The 18,928-nt window shown below is 37.2% G+C and overlaps 1 protein-coding gene across 4 annotated transcripts in view; it reads right to left on the reverse strand.

Annotated features, from left to right (window-relative positions):
* The window catches only part of ICA1 (islet cell autoantigen 1), a gene marked incomplete at its 3' end in the record, with an annotated part of 72,459 nt that overhangs the window by 39,975 nt on the left and 13,556 nt on the right, over window positions 1-18,928 (reverse strand). For 3 of the 4 annotated variants that reach the window (XM_080579986.1, XM_080579984.1, XM_080579985.1), the window contains exons 4-7: window positions 14,897-15,068; window positions 12,845-12,917; window positions 11,065-11,188; window positions 8,610-8,808 (exon numbers count right to left, since the gene is read on the reverse strand). In XM_080579986.1, coding sequence (XP_080436112.1) covers window positions 8,610-8,808; window positions 11,065-11,188; window positions 12,845-12,917; window positions 14,897-15,068 — 568 coding nt within the window. Of the gene's footprint in view, window positions 1-8,603; window positions 8,809-11,064; window positions 11,189-12,844; window positions 12,918-14,896; window positions 15,069-18,928 lie in introns of those variants that run through there. The other variant, XM_080579987.1, reaches the window with a different exon arrangement.

Here is an 18,928-nt window from a genome sequence, read left to right on the forward strand (position 1 = left end):
TCTAACAGGGTTCAGGTAAAACAAACAAACAAACAAAAAGACGAAATGTCACATTAGCCATTTCTCTGGTTAGAATGGTTTTGTTGTTTTTTAGATTATTTTTTCTTTTTCATTCATATCTTCAATTTGGTTTCATTATGTTAAGAACAAAAATCAAACTTAGTATCTTTGTAAAGATTCAAAGCCTATGTAGCACATAACTGAACAGCAGAGGCCTTACGAAGTGAAAGCAGATGGACTACATTATGTATGTGCCCAGGCATTTTAGGAAAGTATAAAAAGGAATTCCTGGGCAGTGGCGACCATAGAAAAACTTGGTTCTCTTGTGTAAACAATGTTTTCCCCAACAGCTGTATTCCCCTTCCTGTTTATTCTTCTCTCCTGCAGAATTCTCTCAGTTCAGTCACATCTGTATTTCATTTATTTTTAAAATATATTTCTTTAGCTATCCTCCTAGCCTTCCAGATTATTAAGACTGAGGGAATTTTTCAAATCTCATTTCTCCTTTCACAACCTATCTTGTTTACATTTTTACACTTCATTTAGGTTCTGAATTCACATAATGATCCATGTGGGTTAGGGGCTTTACCCACACAGACTGGTTTGCAGGGTTAGAGTTTTCATGTGAGCATTTGAAATTGCCTACGCAATCATCATTTCCTTCTGATTTTAAGATCAAAACAGAGCAGGATAATTAAGTGAAAACAGCATTTGGTAGTTCCTTTCTTCTTCCTTCTTTTTTTTTTTTTTTTAATTTCAGGATTACATTGAATGCTTACACATTCAATAATTATTAGACTTCAGAAAAAGTCTAATAAAATAAAGTTTAAGAAAAACTGTTGGAGCACAACGTTTCTCACATCATATTTGAGAGTGCTTGTTTAATGCAATAATTATTGCTACAAACCCCAACGTTAAAGTCTGACTTAACACCATTATTGATTTCAATCACTTATCTTTTTAAAAATTATTATTATATACTTTTATTTGCTATATTCTGTTGCAGCATTACACGTTCTTCTAATTATAAGAACAGCAGTTTTAACCTGCTTTTTCTTGGTATACATAAAAGTCTGAAATTGCACAAGAATTAAACCAAGTCCACCTTTTTTCATTTCAGCTAGGTTACATTTAACAAGATCATTCAAAAATATATTGTATTTGTAGTCTAACACTTCATTTTTATTCTTTTTACAACCATTTTGCTGGCTCTCATATCTCAGATTCTTCTTAAAAATAATTGAAGAGATGATGAACCACCTCTCAAGGGCAAGCATCAATCTCTGGAAGCAACTATATTCTACAAGCAATACATCTTAAGATGATGTAATCTGTTCCAAGAAGCTCGCTTCTATTTTTAAATAGCATCCTTTTATCATGCTTTTAAAAGGGCATCTCTATCACAAATTGTTACTTTGCTTTTAACCCAGTAACAATCATCAGTGATATTTAATATACATGAAATGGCTTCAGAAAATCATTGATTTTATCTCATTGTCTACAGCGATCCTTACAAATAGTACTTGAAATGGTAATTTAAATTTATAAGACTATAAAATACTTACACTGTGAAAAACATTTCTGCTTAAGGTCATGCTGTCAAAAGAAGTACATCTTTTACAACCAACTAAAAATGCTTAAGTATTTTGTATGTAAGGTATCTTGGACTGTTTTGGTTTCTCCACTTAATGCTACTGAAATTGACATAGGAGAACCTGGAAAAAACATTACAGCAGAAACTGCACAAAGACAACATTCTCAGCACTTAAACTCCACCTGACTTTACATGGAGAGACAATAATGACAAAGCAAAAGCTATGATTTTGTACAAAGAGCACTTTTTACATGTTTTGATTTTCATTACCATGACTCCAGGTAAATCATTAAATTTAACACTTCCAGAACAATATACTTCCATAATAAATAAAAAAAAATGCTAAAAAGAGGTAACATTCCTTCTGTTATTCTCTACCAGAATGAAAGCAAACGTAGTCTTGATGCCACAAGCACCTCACAAGAAGTGAAGAATGTATGCATTGTTTATCATCATATTATAAGAATCTGCTAATATCTCTGCCATCACTTGCTACACTGAGATGTGGATCTCTGAGCGCAGAGTGATAATGTCTAATTAATTTTGGAGTATGTAGCTATCTTGCAGCAAAATTACTGGGTCTCCCAGAAGCTCACCTGTTCATCTAATGCGTAGCAGCATTCCAAATTAGCAAATAGATTGATTTTTTTTTGAGTGGATTTATATATTTCAGGGAAGGTTTTGAACCAAGAATAAGATGGACTTCTGAAGTGACAGATTCTACCATCTCACATTCCTAACAGGTATTGTAAAAGCCAGCATTATTTTTATTTTTCACATTATAGTGCCACAAACATCTCATATCTACTGTGTGGTCTACTACAGCTATGCATAAGTCTTTCTTACATTTCCGGGGAGCAACAATAATCATCTGCTCTCTCGCATGCAAAGACCTATATTCTTGTCACCTAAAGGCAAAAGAGCTTTACATTTTGCTGATGAAGTTAAACTTGGAAGTTGACGTGGAAGTATCACAAAAAAAGAAACAGAGCTAACTACTGTTTACAACTTTTTTTTTTTTTTTAATTTAAACAAAACAAAGATGGTAAACACGTGAATACCATAGCTGGGTCTAAACATGAATCCCTTACAGTGCTATTTATAACTATGGCAGTTGAAAGTCTATTGATTACACCACTGTGACTGCAAAGGCCAAAGACGTTTTTCTTTGAGATACTGGTATACTTTACTGCTTGGAAAACCCAAACACTTTCCAGATCAATGTCATCTGCGGAAGTAATTAACATTAGCACATTTTCTTTTGGTTGACTTTTTAAATAATTAAACTAGAACACAACCAATACCCATAAAAATTCAAAGACTGTCACCCTCAACTGAATTATATTTACTAGATGAACACTTGGAAAATGTATTACAAAATGCACAATTTTGTCCTGGCAGGAATACAGTTTAGTTGATATTCAAGGTATTTTCCATCCTCGTTTTCTATGAGTTTTGGAAACTTGTTTTTAACACTCCTCAATCAACATTCTCAACTCCTGAGAGGACTTACTATTTTAGCAAGATTAAATTCATTTTCCCAGCAATCTTTACGAAACTGCAACAAATACTTTTGAACAATCCAGATTTATTACATGTAATGCGTTTTTTTTTTAACTAACTTCATAATTTGAATTAAAAACACAAAATAACATCATAAAACTCTGTAATGTTATTTATAAACCTGTGTTGTTTTCTACTCCTCACTTTGTTACCCTCTAAATGCCTACAGATTTTTCTTTTCGTCATTTTACCATGAACTAAAACTAAGTTTGCAAGGATGGGAACTGCCAAGTCTGGTCTTGTTTCAAAGATCAGTACCGTATTATTTTTTTTCCCTCCCTAGGCTTTTGCATTTCCTCAGCCTTCCAAGAGTTTTTAAATGTAACAGACAATTAAAAAAACAATCCTTGAGCACTTTTCCATAGTGCCTCCAGGTTTGTAGGGCTGCTTGCAACTGTGATGTCAATGGGCTGGGGGGTAGAAGGAGAGAGCAGCAGATGATGCTGTAACATCGTGCAGCCCCTTCAGCACCGCACAAGCCAAAGTGCACTCACACCAGGCACAGCTCATAGGCAAGAGAGTCAGCAGAGAGAAAGTTGTAGGGGTGACCACAGCCTCCTAAGCCCTCCTTGTAAGGCTGTGGCAGATGTATCTTATCCATACTTGCTGAAATCTTTACAATATATACATATATTTAAATGTTTCCCTTCTGACCTTTTGATCAATGGATTTATTTAGATCCTCATTATTCCCCAACTGTCCACACAAGCTTTAACTTTTTCATTCCTAAAAGACATTTAACAGAGAACTGTGCAGACCAGCCACTCCCTACACGAGTACAGTTATAAAAACAAGTCTAAACGATCGTTAAGTCATTACAAATCCTTCTTATTGAGCCTTCCTGTTTCTCACTGCTTTGCCTTTTCTTTTGCCAGACTTAACGTTAAAATGCCATTTAAGGGCATTAATTTTGTTTCAAGTATATAGAGTGCTACAACTAGGAAGAACTTGAGATAAACAGCTCCCAAACAACTCAGCCGCAAGCTTGCAAGTTTCTCACAGCTGCATGAAACGTAACAGCTAGACATTAAGGGTCCTATAACTCTTAGGATCTTTAGGGCAACTGGGAATATCCTTGAAACTTCTCTTCCATAGTAGGATCTATGCCACTTCCTCAGCATCACTGAAGTAGTTTGGGGTGCTGCATTGTGGGGTAGGGCCTGTCTAATCTCCCAGAACAAGGCGGCCCAGCACAAACCACACTTCTTGTTCGCCCCAGCTGCCACACAACTATATTGATCAAGAACCAGCTCCTCTTCCAGACAGTTCCCCTGCCTAATACGCAATGCCTTACAAACATATTTATTGCTGCAAAATCTCAGTACCACAGAGATAGGACTTGCACTGTATTCCAAGCAGATGAATCTGATGGCATTTACAAAGCTCTGTGGCAAACAGACCATGCACTGCTTCTTACCCTTGCACGGTTTCAAACTTTTCTTCCTCCTACCTAGGCTTCGTTTGGTTCTTACAGAAGCAGAGCTCCTAGGAAAGCAGTTCCAGCAGAGAGGACTACATAGAAGGGGGAAATCGAGCCCCAGTGCTCACGTGCCCAGGTCTTGGGATACCAAGGCAGCACAGCATGGCTGAAGGATCTCAGTATGGCTGCTCTTGGTACTTACCAAGCTGCCCCAGCTGTGTTTCTAACCTCAGAATGAAGGGGAGGCAGAGAGCAGAAGGATGATGGAAGCAAAAACCATATGTATGGAAAGGATTAATTTGCTCTATCAATGTAACAATCATATATATATATATATATGCACACTGCCATCTGACAGATTAAATATATATATATTTTATAGTTGTTCTGAAGAGAAGCATGGTAATTTTTTTTAGCTTTTTTTTTGTTGTTTGTTTACATGTTATAGGAGGCACTGTAATGTCTATGTTTGATAAGAATCTCTATGTCACACTGTATAAGCACCTGAGATATGTTAGCTAAGTAAAATTGAACAGAAACTCTTCCGTGGTTTTTATAGGCAGCTTATGGGTTGCCTGGTGGCATAGCCTACCACTGCACATTAGTATGTTCCTTCCCAGGAAATGCATGGAAAATTTTGCATGTTTTTCAGAGCTGTGGCAAGGAGACTCAGGAACCAACATCACTTGGGCTACTTGGTCTGTAATTTTACAGTATCACAGCAGAGCTCATGCTGTAGTGTGCAGTCAATAAAACAGCTTAAACTTAAGAGCCTTACAAACCTGATCAGTGGTGGAGAATTTGGTAAGGGGACATTAACTTGTTCAAATTCTTTTAAATATCACAGCATCGCACAGCAAGGCACTGGTTAGATTCTCTCCAGCAACACTTCAAATTACAAACTGGGGATGACAGGTCACTGTAACTAATACTACACTTGAGCATCCATAAAATCTGTTTACAGGAAAACCAAAAAGAACAACAAATGTCCCCCAAATAGGGGGTACAACAATGGAGGTACATAGCATTTAGAGAACTCTGTGAGGAAGTAAATACTTTACCTGTTTCCTTGGTTTGACTCAAATAGCTACAATCACAAGGATCTTAAAATAATAGCGTAAAAGGGTTGTTCTGCAGGTTATTGCTGAAAAATCAACACTGGAACACTTTGAAAGTTGTAATATTGTTGGAACTAGCATCTTTACACTGATGCCTTGGGAACAGCAGAAGAAAATTCCTTCAAGTACCCCACTGTCTGGAAAGAGAGCTACAAAACTGTCAATGTTTTAACTCAGATTTTATCAGCTCTGAAAATACTGACTCAACTATTGATCTTTTAGCCTAAGCTGCTCTGAGGGAAAGTATGAAAAACCCATCTGGATTGATTTAGCTTTGGTCTCTTAAAACAAGTACCATATCTGTATACATAGTGATATATTTAGGATTACATTATAAAAGGCTACAAACTTGAAAAACAGTCACCAAGTGACTGTTTATATCACCAAGTGATATAAATACTGCTGATGCACAAGGTAGATTAAAAATCTCTAAACCAGCACTGTTTACTTGAAATAAAAAAAAGATGTTTAGTGAAGTAATACTTAGGATTTTTACAACTAGAAGTCTGAAGAAAACTTTTTTTCAAGTGCTCTGTCAGGTCCAGCTTCATTAACTACTTGCTGGTGTATCACTACATAAGCAGCTCCAGATCAAACACTTCTCTCTGGTGATGGTATATTTTAGAATTTAAACCCCTACGTAAGTAACATCTCTCTCAACACAAAGCTAGCATGACTTAAATTGTTGTTAGAGATCCAAAATAAGCCTTAAAAACCCAGCATTACACTGCCACACTATGGTACAATTAAGATCTGCAAGCAAAAATATAACAAAAAGACAAAAGAACTCCTATAACTATTTAGGATTGCAGTATTCACCGTTAGTTATGTTTGTCTACTACATTCATAAAGCAATAGAAACATACTGTTGTACCCTGTTCAGCAACAGCCATCTAGGTACGTTATGCTTTAGTATTTTATTTTTGTAAAGTTTTTCCAAAATGAATAAAGAAAAAGTTTACTTTTTACAGGTGTTAAAATACATAGGAAAGTTGATACCAAAAGCATTTCTTTACTTTGTTGGCTACAAAATATAGAGCTTTTTGCTCTCTGCAATACAATGTGACCTGAAAGGATTTGTGTTGACAGCCAGAGAAAAGAAAGGTTCAAAGACCTTCTCCAAGATATTTTTGAGCTATTCAAGGAAATGCTACATAATTTTTTAGAATCTACATTTAACACATTGATCATTTCTTTATGTCAGAACATAACTCATTTTAGACCAAGAAATATTTCAAATATACTTAACATGGTAAAAATAGGGAAATTCTAAATGCTACTAAGTTTTATGAGAGCTTAAAAAGTCATATTTTTGCTGACCTTGAAGCACAGCAACACAAGAGGGCTGAAATTTCACATGTAACTTTTTAACTACAGCAGCTCACAAGTCAAGGCATACATTATTTTAATTACTTTGCCATTTATATAATTTATACCTTCCATAGCATTTATTTTGCAAGAAAGCTATAAATCAGTTTTGTATGACCATTACCAGCACTGCTTTATTCATTCTAACATTCCATTTTTTAAGTGTTTTTCTAATAAATCAAACATTTTACATAAGCAATCGGCTGAGGCCAAGACCATACCAATTATTTTACCTGCAAGAACTTGCCATTATAAACATTTCCCACAAGGCATAATAAAATACATGTCTGGTGCCACAAGACTTACAGGAATATCCTGTACTGAAGGATATTAAATAAAGATTAGATGACTAGTTGGAGTTTCATCTGTTCCACCCCCTTCTTAATTGCTATTGTCACCACCTCAGTTTACAAAAATGGCACAGTCTGTATGCATACAGGTTCCTTCCCGTTAGGATGGCTTGGTCAAGCTTTTGAAATACCAAATTAAGCATCTTTCATCTCCAAACACTTTCACTTACAGAAAGACACTAATGAACAGGGATTCTCTTTTCTATGTCACCTGTCTCTAGGCTACATGCACATGCATACATATGCATATGCTTTAATGCAATTTCTGTTATTAGGCCTCTGTTTTCAATTATTGGAGTGTTCGTAATTTATTTTTTACTGCATTTACTCAGAGCACAAGCCACCAACTTATAGCTAGAATATTAACTCCTCATAATACTCAATACTTACAAACAGCAAACTGTGAACATTATAGTCTAAAAGCTTTTAAGTTTCACTAACAAATGCAAACATCTCCTGAGCATTCCTGAACGGAATCAGCCCAAATAAATTCCATCCTCACACCTGGTAGAAAATCTGCAGACTATTCTCTATAACTCGTGATTTTTGGAAGCCCTTTGGCAGGGGAGGAGTATAGCAAACTTGAGAGACACTGAGGGAAGACAATTTACGGTGAATGCATTCTTAACTATTTTAGTGTTTAGTGGTTGCCCAGAAGTTATGCTGAACTGCATGAGGAACTTGAATTCCAACTTTGCGACTCCTCCCCAAAATCCTACAACAGTCAATTTTGAAATGCTGGCCTTTGACTGCACCCGAAGATTTATCAGCCGATGCTATGGCATTTCTGTTATTCTGTCCATTTTAGTTACAAAACTCAATTTTCCATTTCCCGGCTGAAAGAAGACGTATCTTCTTCCATTAGTCACTCAGGCATCACAGCTAAGTATTTAAAATTAGATAACATTCTTTAAACCATATATGTTATTTAAATTATGAAGATTTAGCTTGAAATTGAATTGACTACTGAAAAATGCTATTTCTTACTATCATATCTTCCCTTACAGCCCACTCTTCTGTGAAGGATACTGTATTCCATATCAGAATAATTGGAGTTCTGTCACATGAAAAAGATTAGTTACGATTAATGGCATCCTTAGCGCTGCTGAGTTATGTCTTCCTCAGAAGAATCAAAATCATGCTCCATTGTCATTCATCAGGTATCCCCTTCCAGGAAACTACAGGAAACATCATACCTTCCTGAACTTTTCCATCTGCTTATAAAGATCTGGATCCAGCTCCTGAGACACATCTTTCATCCAAAGCAGAGCTCCTCTGTATTCAGTCCGATACTGTTCCATTCGGTTCACTGTCAGCCACGTGTCTGAGATGGCCCTATATCTGAAAGTCTCCACTTCTTGATATAATCTACTCAAAGGAGTACGCAGTGCTAATCTGGGGGAAGGCATGAAGGAATGAATGAAAGAATACATTAAAGAAGCTGTTCCCCAAAAGCACACAAATTAATAGAACTCCTGACACTTCGCTAGCAATCAAAAGACACACAGTTAAAAGAATTCACTTAAGTGCTACTCTGCGTTCAGACAGTTCTACAGGTTAGTTGTGGGTATGCATTAATGGGGTAATTTTACACATATATTGTGCTTGCAACACTCCTGTTCAAAGAGTTACCTTTTACAGTTCCTTTCTCTTACACATGAGTGGAAAAGGAACTTTTACTAATGTGTATATTTTATTTAGCCAAACTGCTTGTATTTATGCTATTAAAATTCCTCTTTGTCGGTTGCATTTAACAAATGTAAGAATATACCTGAGATAATTTATTACTGGATACATACCACAGATGCATCAGGATTGTCATGTTAAGCCTCAAAAAAAGTACTTCTATTAGCCTTTAATCTTCAAATGTACGCATAAATAAAGAAGTCATCTGACAAGTGGATAATTATCTGATTTTTTTATCTTTTTAAAGAATCTGAACAATTCCTTTGAAGGACATTTATCTTTGGGAAGGTTTTAGGCATTTTCTTACATGTTTGTTCCAGATATCACACTTTGGAGAGGCAGTAGGGGACACTGTTGTCTTCCCTATGCCATCACTTCAGCTGCTAACGGGATCTCGGAACTAGACAGAATTACTCCAACTTTTGCTGTTTTTTCCTGCTGCTTCTGCTTTCCTGTTTGTTGCCAGAAGCCACCTCACTGGAATGGGTTCAATCAGCTCCACATCAGTGTACAGCTAGTTTAATTTGCCACTTAGGGACTTCCTAGGCATGAGAGAATTTCTAATTTCAGCTCCAATAGCCAGCAAATTTCATCTACATGCTCTCCAGCTTGCTATTGGCATACAACATAAATAAGAGCAGTCCTGACTCCAAGATGAGCTTGGGGATAGCTCAAGAAGAGGAGGAAGACAAACAACTGGTTCTATTTTTATGGTTGTTTGTTTATAAAGATGCCTTAAAAATGCATCAAGTAAGGCAGATGACAAAATGTGAACTTCTTATTGGGGCTTCTGTAGGTGCAATGCACATTTCTTCACATTCTATAAGCAGACAAACAGCCATTTAAAGGAAAAATTCAGTTTATGCAGACACATCATACAGTGGGATTTCTAAAAAAACATTAGGCTTTTTAAAGAAGCAAATCATTAGGGTTTTAAATGGTGCCTTACATGTATTTTGAAGATCCCACTCATAGCTTTTACTGGATGTGCTAATGACCAAAATCTAGCCCAAGATAAACATGAAATTCTCAGTGCTTGGTATGTGATGTTTTATTCTGAGCCAAACAGCTGTGCTGTTAAGCTAATTATCGTGAAAGTTTCCAGATTTAAGAACCCCCCAAAATCCTGCAAAAGCACAGAATTTAATTTGTAATTTGTCATGGAATTGAATTTTCCCTTCTGAATGATGGAGAAATTCAAGCTTCCATAGTACCAACATGGAACGGGAGGGAACCAACAAAAAAAATTCACAAAACCAGAGGAAACCCTTATATAGTAAAATCCGTAACACCACCAAGTACTGTTACTTTTAAACTCTTTGAATGAACACAGGGTCAGTGTGTCAAGAGCTCTAGGTAAAAGCAAGAGTTTACGTGGATATGAGTCCTTCTGTATTCCTCACCTTTTACCAATTTGCTCCTACTCAATCTGCATGAGTTCGGTTGCAACCTAGGATCTTCTCCTAGAGCTTTTTGTGTAAGGTTAAAGCAGGAAATGGCAGACTCCTTTCTTCTCTGTCTACTTAATGCATGAGACTCTAGTCCAGAAAAAGGCACTTCCTACTCTCCCAGGACCCAGACACTTTTACAACAGGCCTGATGTAGCAGCATTTCTTTTCAGAGTGAGAACTGCCATCAAGCAGCAGAGGGACCTGATATCAGCTCCTTTACTGTCCCACTGCTAGAAAGGCCATGCAGATAGCACCTGTACAGCTTTAGAAATGCTGATCTGAACAAGCATAGGTGGGGAAATCTGCAGACCAAAAGACATAGCAGGTCCATGGGACAAAAACCAGGATCAGGCAAAACTACTCACAGCAAGCCAGTAATATTGCCAATACTGTAGCAGTTTTGGTCGATAACAACTTTTGTATCCTCATATCTCAAATAGCAAAATGAACTGTGGCAATGATGAATAAACTTCCATTATCCCATGTAATTGGATGGTAACGCTGATATACATACCTTTGCTGAGAAGAAAAGCAGAGAGCCTTTCCTGTGGCTTGCATCATTTTTCCTGCTCTCGTTTTATCTTGAGAACCCTGTGATCGAAGAAATTTTCCCAATTCATTTTCTTCCTGAGACAGAACTAATGAAAAATAAATGAGTGGTCAAACGTAATTTAATAGGTTTCTGACAGTTTTAAAGTTGGCCTAACATCAAATACCTTAAGTCACTCCAAATCCAAGCAGCACAGAAAAAAATAATTCCATGGAACATGGAATTACTGCATTTATACATATATTTATATCTTCAATCAGAAAATATGATTCACTTGAGACATTTGTTGATGGGGTTGCTGTACTAAAAAGTATCACAAATTCTGTCAGTGCTTAGTCGGTAGGAGAAACATGCTACTTTGCTCTTGAACAAAAAAAATAGCTTGGTTAGACTCTGCATAAAGGGCCCACTTGAGGCTTGATTACAGTATCTTTTTGTCTTGTGTTTTGTTTTGTCTTTCATTATCCTTTTTTAGCACATGGACTACCTCAGCTGATCTTAGTTAGCATACTTTCGCTGAAGCTAGTTCTTAGCTATACTACCCAAAACTTTCTTAGTTGCTCTTTCTCTTGGTCTCCATTTTTCATGTTCTACTACAATACTGATTTTTTTTTATATGAAAAATACTATTTCTGAATTCATTTTTTTAAACGAGGATCAAGAAAAATAAAAGTGTTTATGCATTGATATGTTGGCTACTTCTAAACTGGAACAATAAGTCTTCACGATCTCACATCCTTACAAAAGCATTTCATTGTGGCCTCATCTATTTGTCTTTTTAAGTGGCTGTCTCCTATGGAGCCTATTTTTTCCCAGGCTTAATGAGGAGAATGGTCTAGTATACTGAAAAAAAGATCTTTTAAGTTCTCTTGTCATTTTTAAAATGCTGACAGTTGAATCTATTGCAGTCTAATAGCAGCGCATTTTGCCAGAGTATGCACACGCATTTTTGCATAAGAGATTTTACCTGCTATTGTGGAACACTTCTTGAACTCAAATACTACTAATTCTGTATTACAATTTTACTTTAGTATCCTTAAGCATCATCTCAGACCCTCCTTGGACAGGCAAAAGAAAACGGAAAGAATGGAGAAAATATGCATAAAATTCAACAAAAACAAAGTAAATTAAAAGATGTATCCATAGCCGATTTTCTTTTCCAGGACAGAAATCACAGTATCAGAGAATCAAAAATATTGATTGGAGGGAACTTCTTCTTTAGGTCATTTAATACAACCTGCTGTTTGAAACTTCCTAAATGAGGTTCCTCTCTCTCATTAATGACTGCTGCTAATTAACATCCACCTGTTGCAGCCAAGTCAGCATAATCAATTTCATCATAATCGCACACATTACTTACTTATACAACTAGCAATAAGACCAATACCCTTCATTGTTAATCCCAATTAAAAAACACAGGAGTTGAGAAGAGAGCTAGAATTTCAAAAGTTCTCAATTTAGATGGGCACAGGAACTAATGGAAAAAAACTAAAAAAAATCAAGCTTTCTCCCATAATAATTGCCACTTTTCACTGTGTAACATCAAATATAAAGCTTAACACAAACTAGGACATCTTTAAGCAGTTAAACAAGTCTACATTTAATTTAAATTGCAGGGAATGTTACCTTTAATTTTAACTAGGATGAAACTAGTAGTTCTCCAGTTTCATTTTTACTTTTTTACTTGTTAGATGATTTCATATTGCAGAGTGCCTTATCAACTACTGTACTTGCTCATACTTACAACAAATCCTTTTCTGATAAAGTCCTATTGCTTTCAGCAACTCCATACACGTTCTCTGAATAGAATGGAAGAGCTGAAGTCGAAAAAGAATAAATAAATAAATAAGTGTGTGTAAGAAACAGTGAAGATTAAGACACAAGAAAGAGCTTGTCTTTAGTTTTGTAGAAATTATTAGGGATCACTACTTCCTTCTTGAACACTGAGTAATCTTTCGAGCTTGAAAGTATTTTTTCCTTATTAATTGTGCTTTTCTTTCAATCAAGTTGTCCACTGAAACTATAGACAGACAACCCAAACATAAAGGTAAACAAAGACAAAAATAATTTTGGAAACAGATCTATTCCAAACCGCTCATAGTTAACCAAACTATTCTTTTTTTTTTTTTTTAAGTTATCTTTTGATACATAAGAAGATGCATAAATCTTTGATTCTGAACAACCCTCAACAGAACAAAAGGCTGTCAGTAGTTTCAATGAAACGCGATAAGCGGCAATATGTATACTGAATTTTTAATACCACAAAATCTACTGGAAGAAACTTGCATGGATATGCCAACAGGAAGGTTTTTGATTTTAAAATGGACTTTTTACTGTCACAGCTCTGGTATTCTAACCAAATTGACAGAGTAGCAGTTTTCAAAGAAAGTAGAGAAAAAAAGTCACTCTTGACTAAGTTTGGAGAATTAACAGGAAAACAGAAATTACTACTCTTTCTTTCTGCTCATCTAAAACCTCTAGACTGTAATTTAAACCTCAACTCTGCTATATCAAGTGCCATGCAAATATTAGTAAAACGGACTGCTGGCACAGTAACTGTCATCCTTTTGCATCTGCTTAACCTTCTGTATGTTTACTGGGATCTTGTCTTTTCAGCAGAGAGCATGACTTGCAGTTTTGAAACTGTTCAAGTGAAAACATGTTTGTACTTTCTATCTGGTAAACACAAATTGCCCTATTTTTAATCCACATGAAGTAACAAAGCATCCTTCCTGATCAATCTGCCACACAAGAAGCACAATAGGAAATCAGGCTGAAATAGTATTTTATAAATATATAAGAAAATACTATTTCAGCTTCTTCAGCTTGTTTAACACCAATACTTTTGACTTAAAACCTATCTATGAAGGCCACACACATAGTTAGAATCTTCTAAGTTTTATAAGTTGTCTTTACAATAGGTAGACTACAAAGATTTGATTGTTGTAAAAGCGCCTCTTGTATTCCAGCTCAAACATGTACGAAACAGATTCCTAAGTCAACAATTTTCTAAGAAAAATAGTGACATAAAATATTCACCCTTACGTAATAAAATGATACAAATAAAATTTATCTAGATGCTAACTTGGTTACTTGCTAACTTTGGAAGTCCATTCTCTGTCTTTTGATTTGTGTCAAAGATGCTTAAGCTCTTCAGTTTGTAGAACCTTAATTCTTTTCCAGTGGGGCTGAGGATACTGACAGTAGGACTGCAGATATCACCCAGTAGGATTTCTTCTCTCAGTTACACTTCACAGACTTTCAGAAGCTGCCTTTGGTCATGTCAAAAAACAGTAATCTGCACAAAAGCCTCAGAGAACAGACTGCAATGGCAATGTGCATCTATTCCTTCTTTGCATACTCTGTATTTTTTATGGTCTATGCTACAATGTGGCATTTCATAGCTACAAAGAAAAACATCATTTATGTATGCTAGAGTCTACTATTTTAAAAAATGATTTAAACTGATATAAGGAAAGGATAAGGATGGCTGATACAAAGGGTGATGTCCTGCTCCCACTGCCACCAAAAAAGAAGAAAACCTGCCCTCAACACCTGAAAATAGGCACGAGAAATGTTAAGTTCTGAATAAAGTTTTTTATTACAAAACTTCCACTAGACTCCCTACATCTGCATAAGTATGTTTGTCTGACATTAGAAAGGATATTACACAAAAGCAATGATAAAATTAATATATGTTATTATCTGGTATCTATATGTACACATCTTAGCAGCTTGATGGAAATGAAAACAGTTTAAGTTATCAGAGAACACATATTGTGTAGACATTACAAACCTCTAGCTTTGCATCCAGATCTGCATCTGAAGCCACAACATGTTCATCTTCTTTTTTTCCTGTGACTTTTATAAGGGTTTGTTTTGTTTTCCAGTACTTCTGTTGCATTTTATTGACCACAGATTTTTCTTGGCTTTGAGCATATTGATCATAAAATTCCCTTGGATAATTACTAAAATATTAAGGAAGAAAATTACAAAATTTCAATAGGATACTTAAAAATAAGACTAACAAGCTAGATTAATACACCCCTATTGGGAATACTGCATTTACATGCAGACACATGTATTCTAGTATGCATTTCCTCATTATGCATTAGTAACAAACCAATTAAAATAATAATATATTTCCACCAACATTTCCCATCCTCCTTTGGAGGATAATACATTGCATATAATATGAATGTATTTAGTGTGTAGTACTTCCAAATCATCAACTGCAAAGAATTCTTCCCAATGCATTATGGAACGATTTATAGCTCCTGGAATTAAAATTTTATTTTTATATAGCTAATAGGGAAGTTTAAAGAGCGCTAGCAGAATTGCTTAAGCAGACAGCGATTTTCATGCAATTTTAGTACTGTCAGGATTTCACAAAGTACATTTTATGAATGAAATTAGACTACTTACTGCATTTTTTTTTAATTGAATAAAAATGAAAATACTCATCTCTTTTGAGCACACTATGTACAAGATAGCCCACTTCTTTCACTGTGCTATCACCAAGTGATAAATGTAAGTGCAAGACAGAGATTTGTCAAGCACGATCTGCCATTAGTGAAGCCATGTTGGCTGTCACCCATTACCTCCTTATTTTCCATGTGCCTTTGCAAAGTTTCCAGGAGGATCTGCCCCATGATCTTGCTGGGCACAGAGGTGAGACTGACTGGCCCATAGTTCCCTGGGTCTTCCTTTATTCCCCTTTTTAAAAATGGGGGTTATGTTTGCCCTCTTCCAGTCAGTGGGAACTTCACCAGACCGCCACAAATTCTCAAATATGATGGAAAGTGGCTTAGCGACTACATCTGCCGTTTAGCTCAGGAGACGTGGATGTATCTCATCAGGTCCCATGGACTTGTGCACCCTTAGCTTCCTTAGCTGGTCTTGAACCTTATCTTCTCCTACAGTGGTCAGTTCTTCTTTCTTCCAGTCCCTGCCTTTGCCTTCTAGGGCCCAGGCTATGTGTCTGGAGCTCTTGCTGGTGAAGACTGAGCCTTCTCCATATCCTGGGTAACTAGGTCTCCCATTTCCTTCTGGAGAGGGCCCACAATTTCCCTAGTCTTCCTTTTATCACTGTTGTACCTACAGAAACCTTTCTTGTTTCCCTTGCTGTCCCTGGACAAATTTATTTGTAATAGGAGTTTGGCTTTCCTAACCCGATCCTTGGCTGCTTGGATGATTTCTCTGTACTCCTCCCAGGTTATCTGTTTCTTCTTCCACCCTCCTTTTTTGTATGCCTCCCTTTTTGGATTGAGTTTGGCCAGGAGCTCCTTGTTCATCCCTGCAGGCCTCCTCCTGGCATTTTTGCCTGATTTCCTTTGTTGGGATGCATCACTCTTGAGCTTGGAAGAGGTGACCCTTGAATACTAACCAGCTTTCTTGGGCCTCTCTTCCTGCTAGGGCTTTGTCCCATGGTACTCTACCAAGCAGATCCCTGAAGAGACCGAAGTCTGCTCTCCCAAAGTCCAGGGTAGCGAGCTTGCTGTGCTGCCTCCTCACTGCCCTCCTAAACTGCACCACTTCACGGTCACTGCAACCAAGGCTGCCCTTGAGATTCACACTCCCTATGAAGGAGATCTATGCACTCCAGCTGCACATTGACACAGGGGGTTACGACACCTCCTCATCTTCCCTGCCTGTTCATTCCCGAAGAGCCTGTATCCTTCCATTCCAACACTCCAGTCATAGGAGTCATCCCAACACATCTCCACAATGCCAGTGAGGCTGTAGCCCTGCAGGTGTGCATACATATAACTCCTCTTGTTTATTCCCCATGTATGTTAGCATAGAGGTATTGAAATTGGGCCCCAATGAAGATGACTTACTGGCTGGAATTCCTTTGTGCTCTTCAGATTCTCTCCCACTGACCTATGACCATTCTCAAGGCTCTGGGCATCTATCACTGACGCTGGCATCAAACTGGGAGGAATGGGATGGATTGAGGTTCCCCTCCCCCTGCAACTCTAGTTTAAAGCCCTCTTCACCAGCTTGGCAAGCCTGTGACCAAAGATGCTCTTCCCTTTCTCCAACAGGTGGACCCCATCAACCCCCAGAAGACCACGTTTCTCAAAGCCAGTCCCGTGGTCCACGTAGCCAAACCCCTGTCTGTGGCACCAGTCCTGTAACCATCCGTTGATTTGACACTTTCAACTTGCCTTCTCAGTCCCCTTCCCTTTGACCAGGAGGACTGAGGAAAATACCTGCGCTCCCGAGTCCTTTACTGCTGCTCCCAGGGCTCTTGATCCCTCTTGATACTCCTCAGACTGCTCCTGGCTGCATCACCGGTGCCCAGTACAAGGCTTGGCAGTCTCCAGGTGACATCCTTGACATGAGCCCCTGGTAAGCAGCTGACTTCCTTCAAGAGTGGATCAGGTTGGCAAAAGGGTGCGTCTGTACCTCTCAGAAGAGAGCCCCTTACCTGTCACCTTTTCTCAGTTGCACTAGTTGTTATGCCGGGAGCAGATTGGGCTGCCTAACTCAGCTCACCCCACCTCACCCCCTGCAGCAGGTCTTTCCTTTTTGGCAAGTATATTCCACAATATTTAAACCATGTGACTAGAAATTACAGTTTCACAATGAAATCTTGCTCTCTTTCAGTAATAGTTATTCCACTATTAAATTCCCTTATGTGTATAAATTAAGATATGCAAAATCACTGCAGCTTTTTTTTGGAAATACATGGTTGCTTAAATTTATTATATTAAATACTCCAAGAAAATTAAAGTGGTTGAATTTATTTTTCAAGTAAAGATACTCTTCATCTGTTTTACATTACTGAGATATTGCTCACTAGCTCAATTCACACAACAGACAGGTAACTCGCTGATGCTACCCCAAAAAGTCCTCAGACTCAACATACACGTCAAGTCATGCAGAGAGACACACAGATATATAGTCTTGCTGTGAAATATTATGGATGCTCTGAAATAACAAGCCATTGGCACACATATTCACCAAGAGAGGCAGCTCTCCCCTGCGCAGTTACTAATGACACAATTCATCCTGAAAAGAAAATCTGCTTGACAGGGTTTTGTTATTTGCTTTGGTTATTTCTAATCAGTGAGTTAGGAGACAGTGACTTAAATCACCAAAGAGATGGTAAGAAATTGCACTGGAAATGAGCAAAGACAAAAGTCAAAATGCACATATATACAGAACTTCCTGGCTTCTTCCACGAATTTTAAAAGAAAAGGTATTCACCCATTTAATTTTGCCAAAGCATCAGTCCAAAGTCCTTAGTTTACGAATTTCATTAAGCTTCATAAGACACTTTTTTGGTGTCACAGCACAAAATAAACAACACTTGCAAAACATATCACATTTCACACGCAGCTTTGCACAAACAAGTCATTACACATACCCTCACAACTCCAGCCTATCTAGTTAGGTGAAGCCTGTATTGACCTGACTTGCTGTATCTCTAATAAATGAGGAGAACATCTAGGTATCTCCCAAACCCCCCTGCATTATGAGAAAGCAGACTATGAGAGCTTAACTAATAAAATAACATTACTTTAAAAAGAAGAAAATAAATAAAATCAAACTGATCATGTGGCAGTATTAAGACCCTAGCTATCTGGCTAGTTGTGTGCTTTACCTTGTGCTACAGCTGTGCAAATAACTGATATCTCAGTTCAGTGATCAAACGAAGAAAACACCATAATTCATTTGCTGTCAACCAGCCTTAATAGCTACCTTGCTTGAGGTCACCAGAAATTCTAGGGACCGGGTGGAAAAAATAAAAATGAGTCATTAATGTGAGGTCACAAAAAACAGTCCTGGGATTAATAGAGATTTCTGAATTAGACACAGA

This window comes from Anser brachyrhynchus, assembly GCF_964034855.1.
Source record: "Anser brachyrhynchus genome assembly, chromosome: 2".
In the NCBI taxonomy this organism is placed as follows: Eukaryota; Metazoa; Chordata; class Aves; order Anseriformes; family Anatidae; genus Anser; species Anser brachyrhynchus.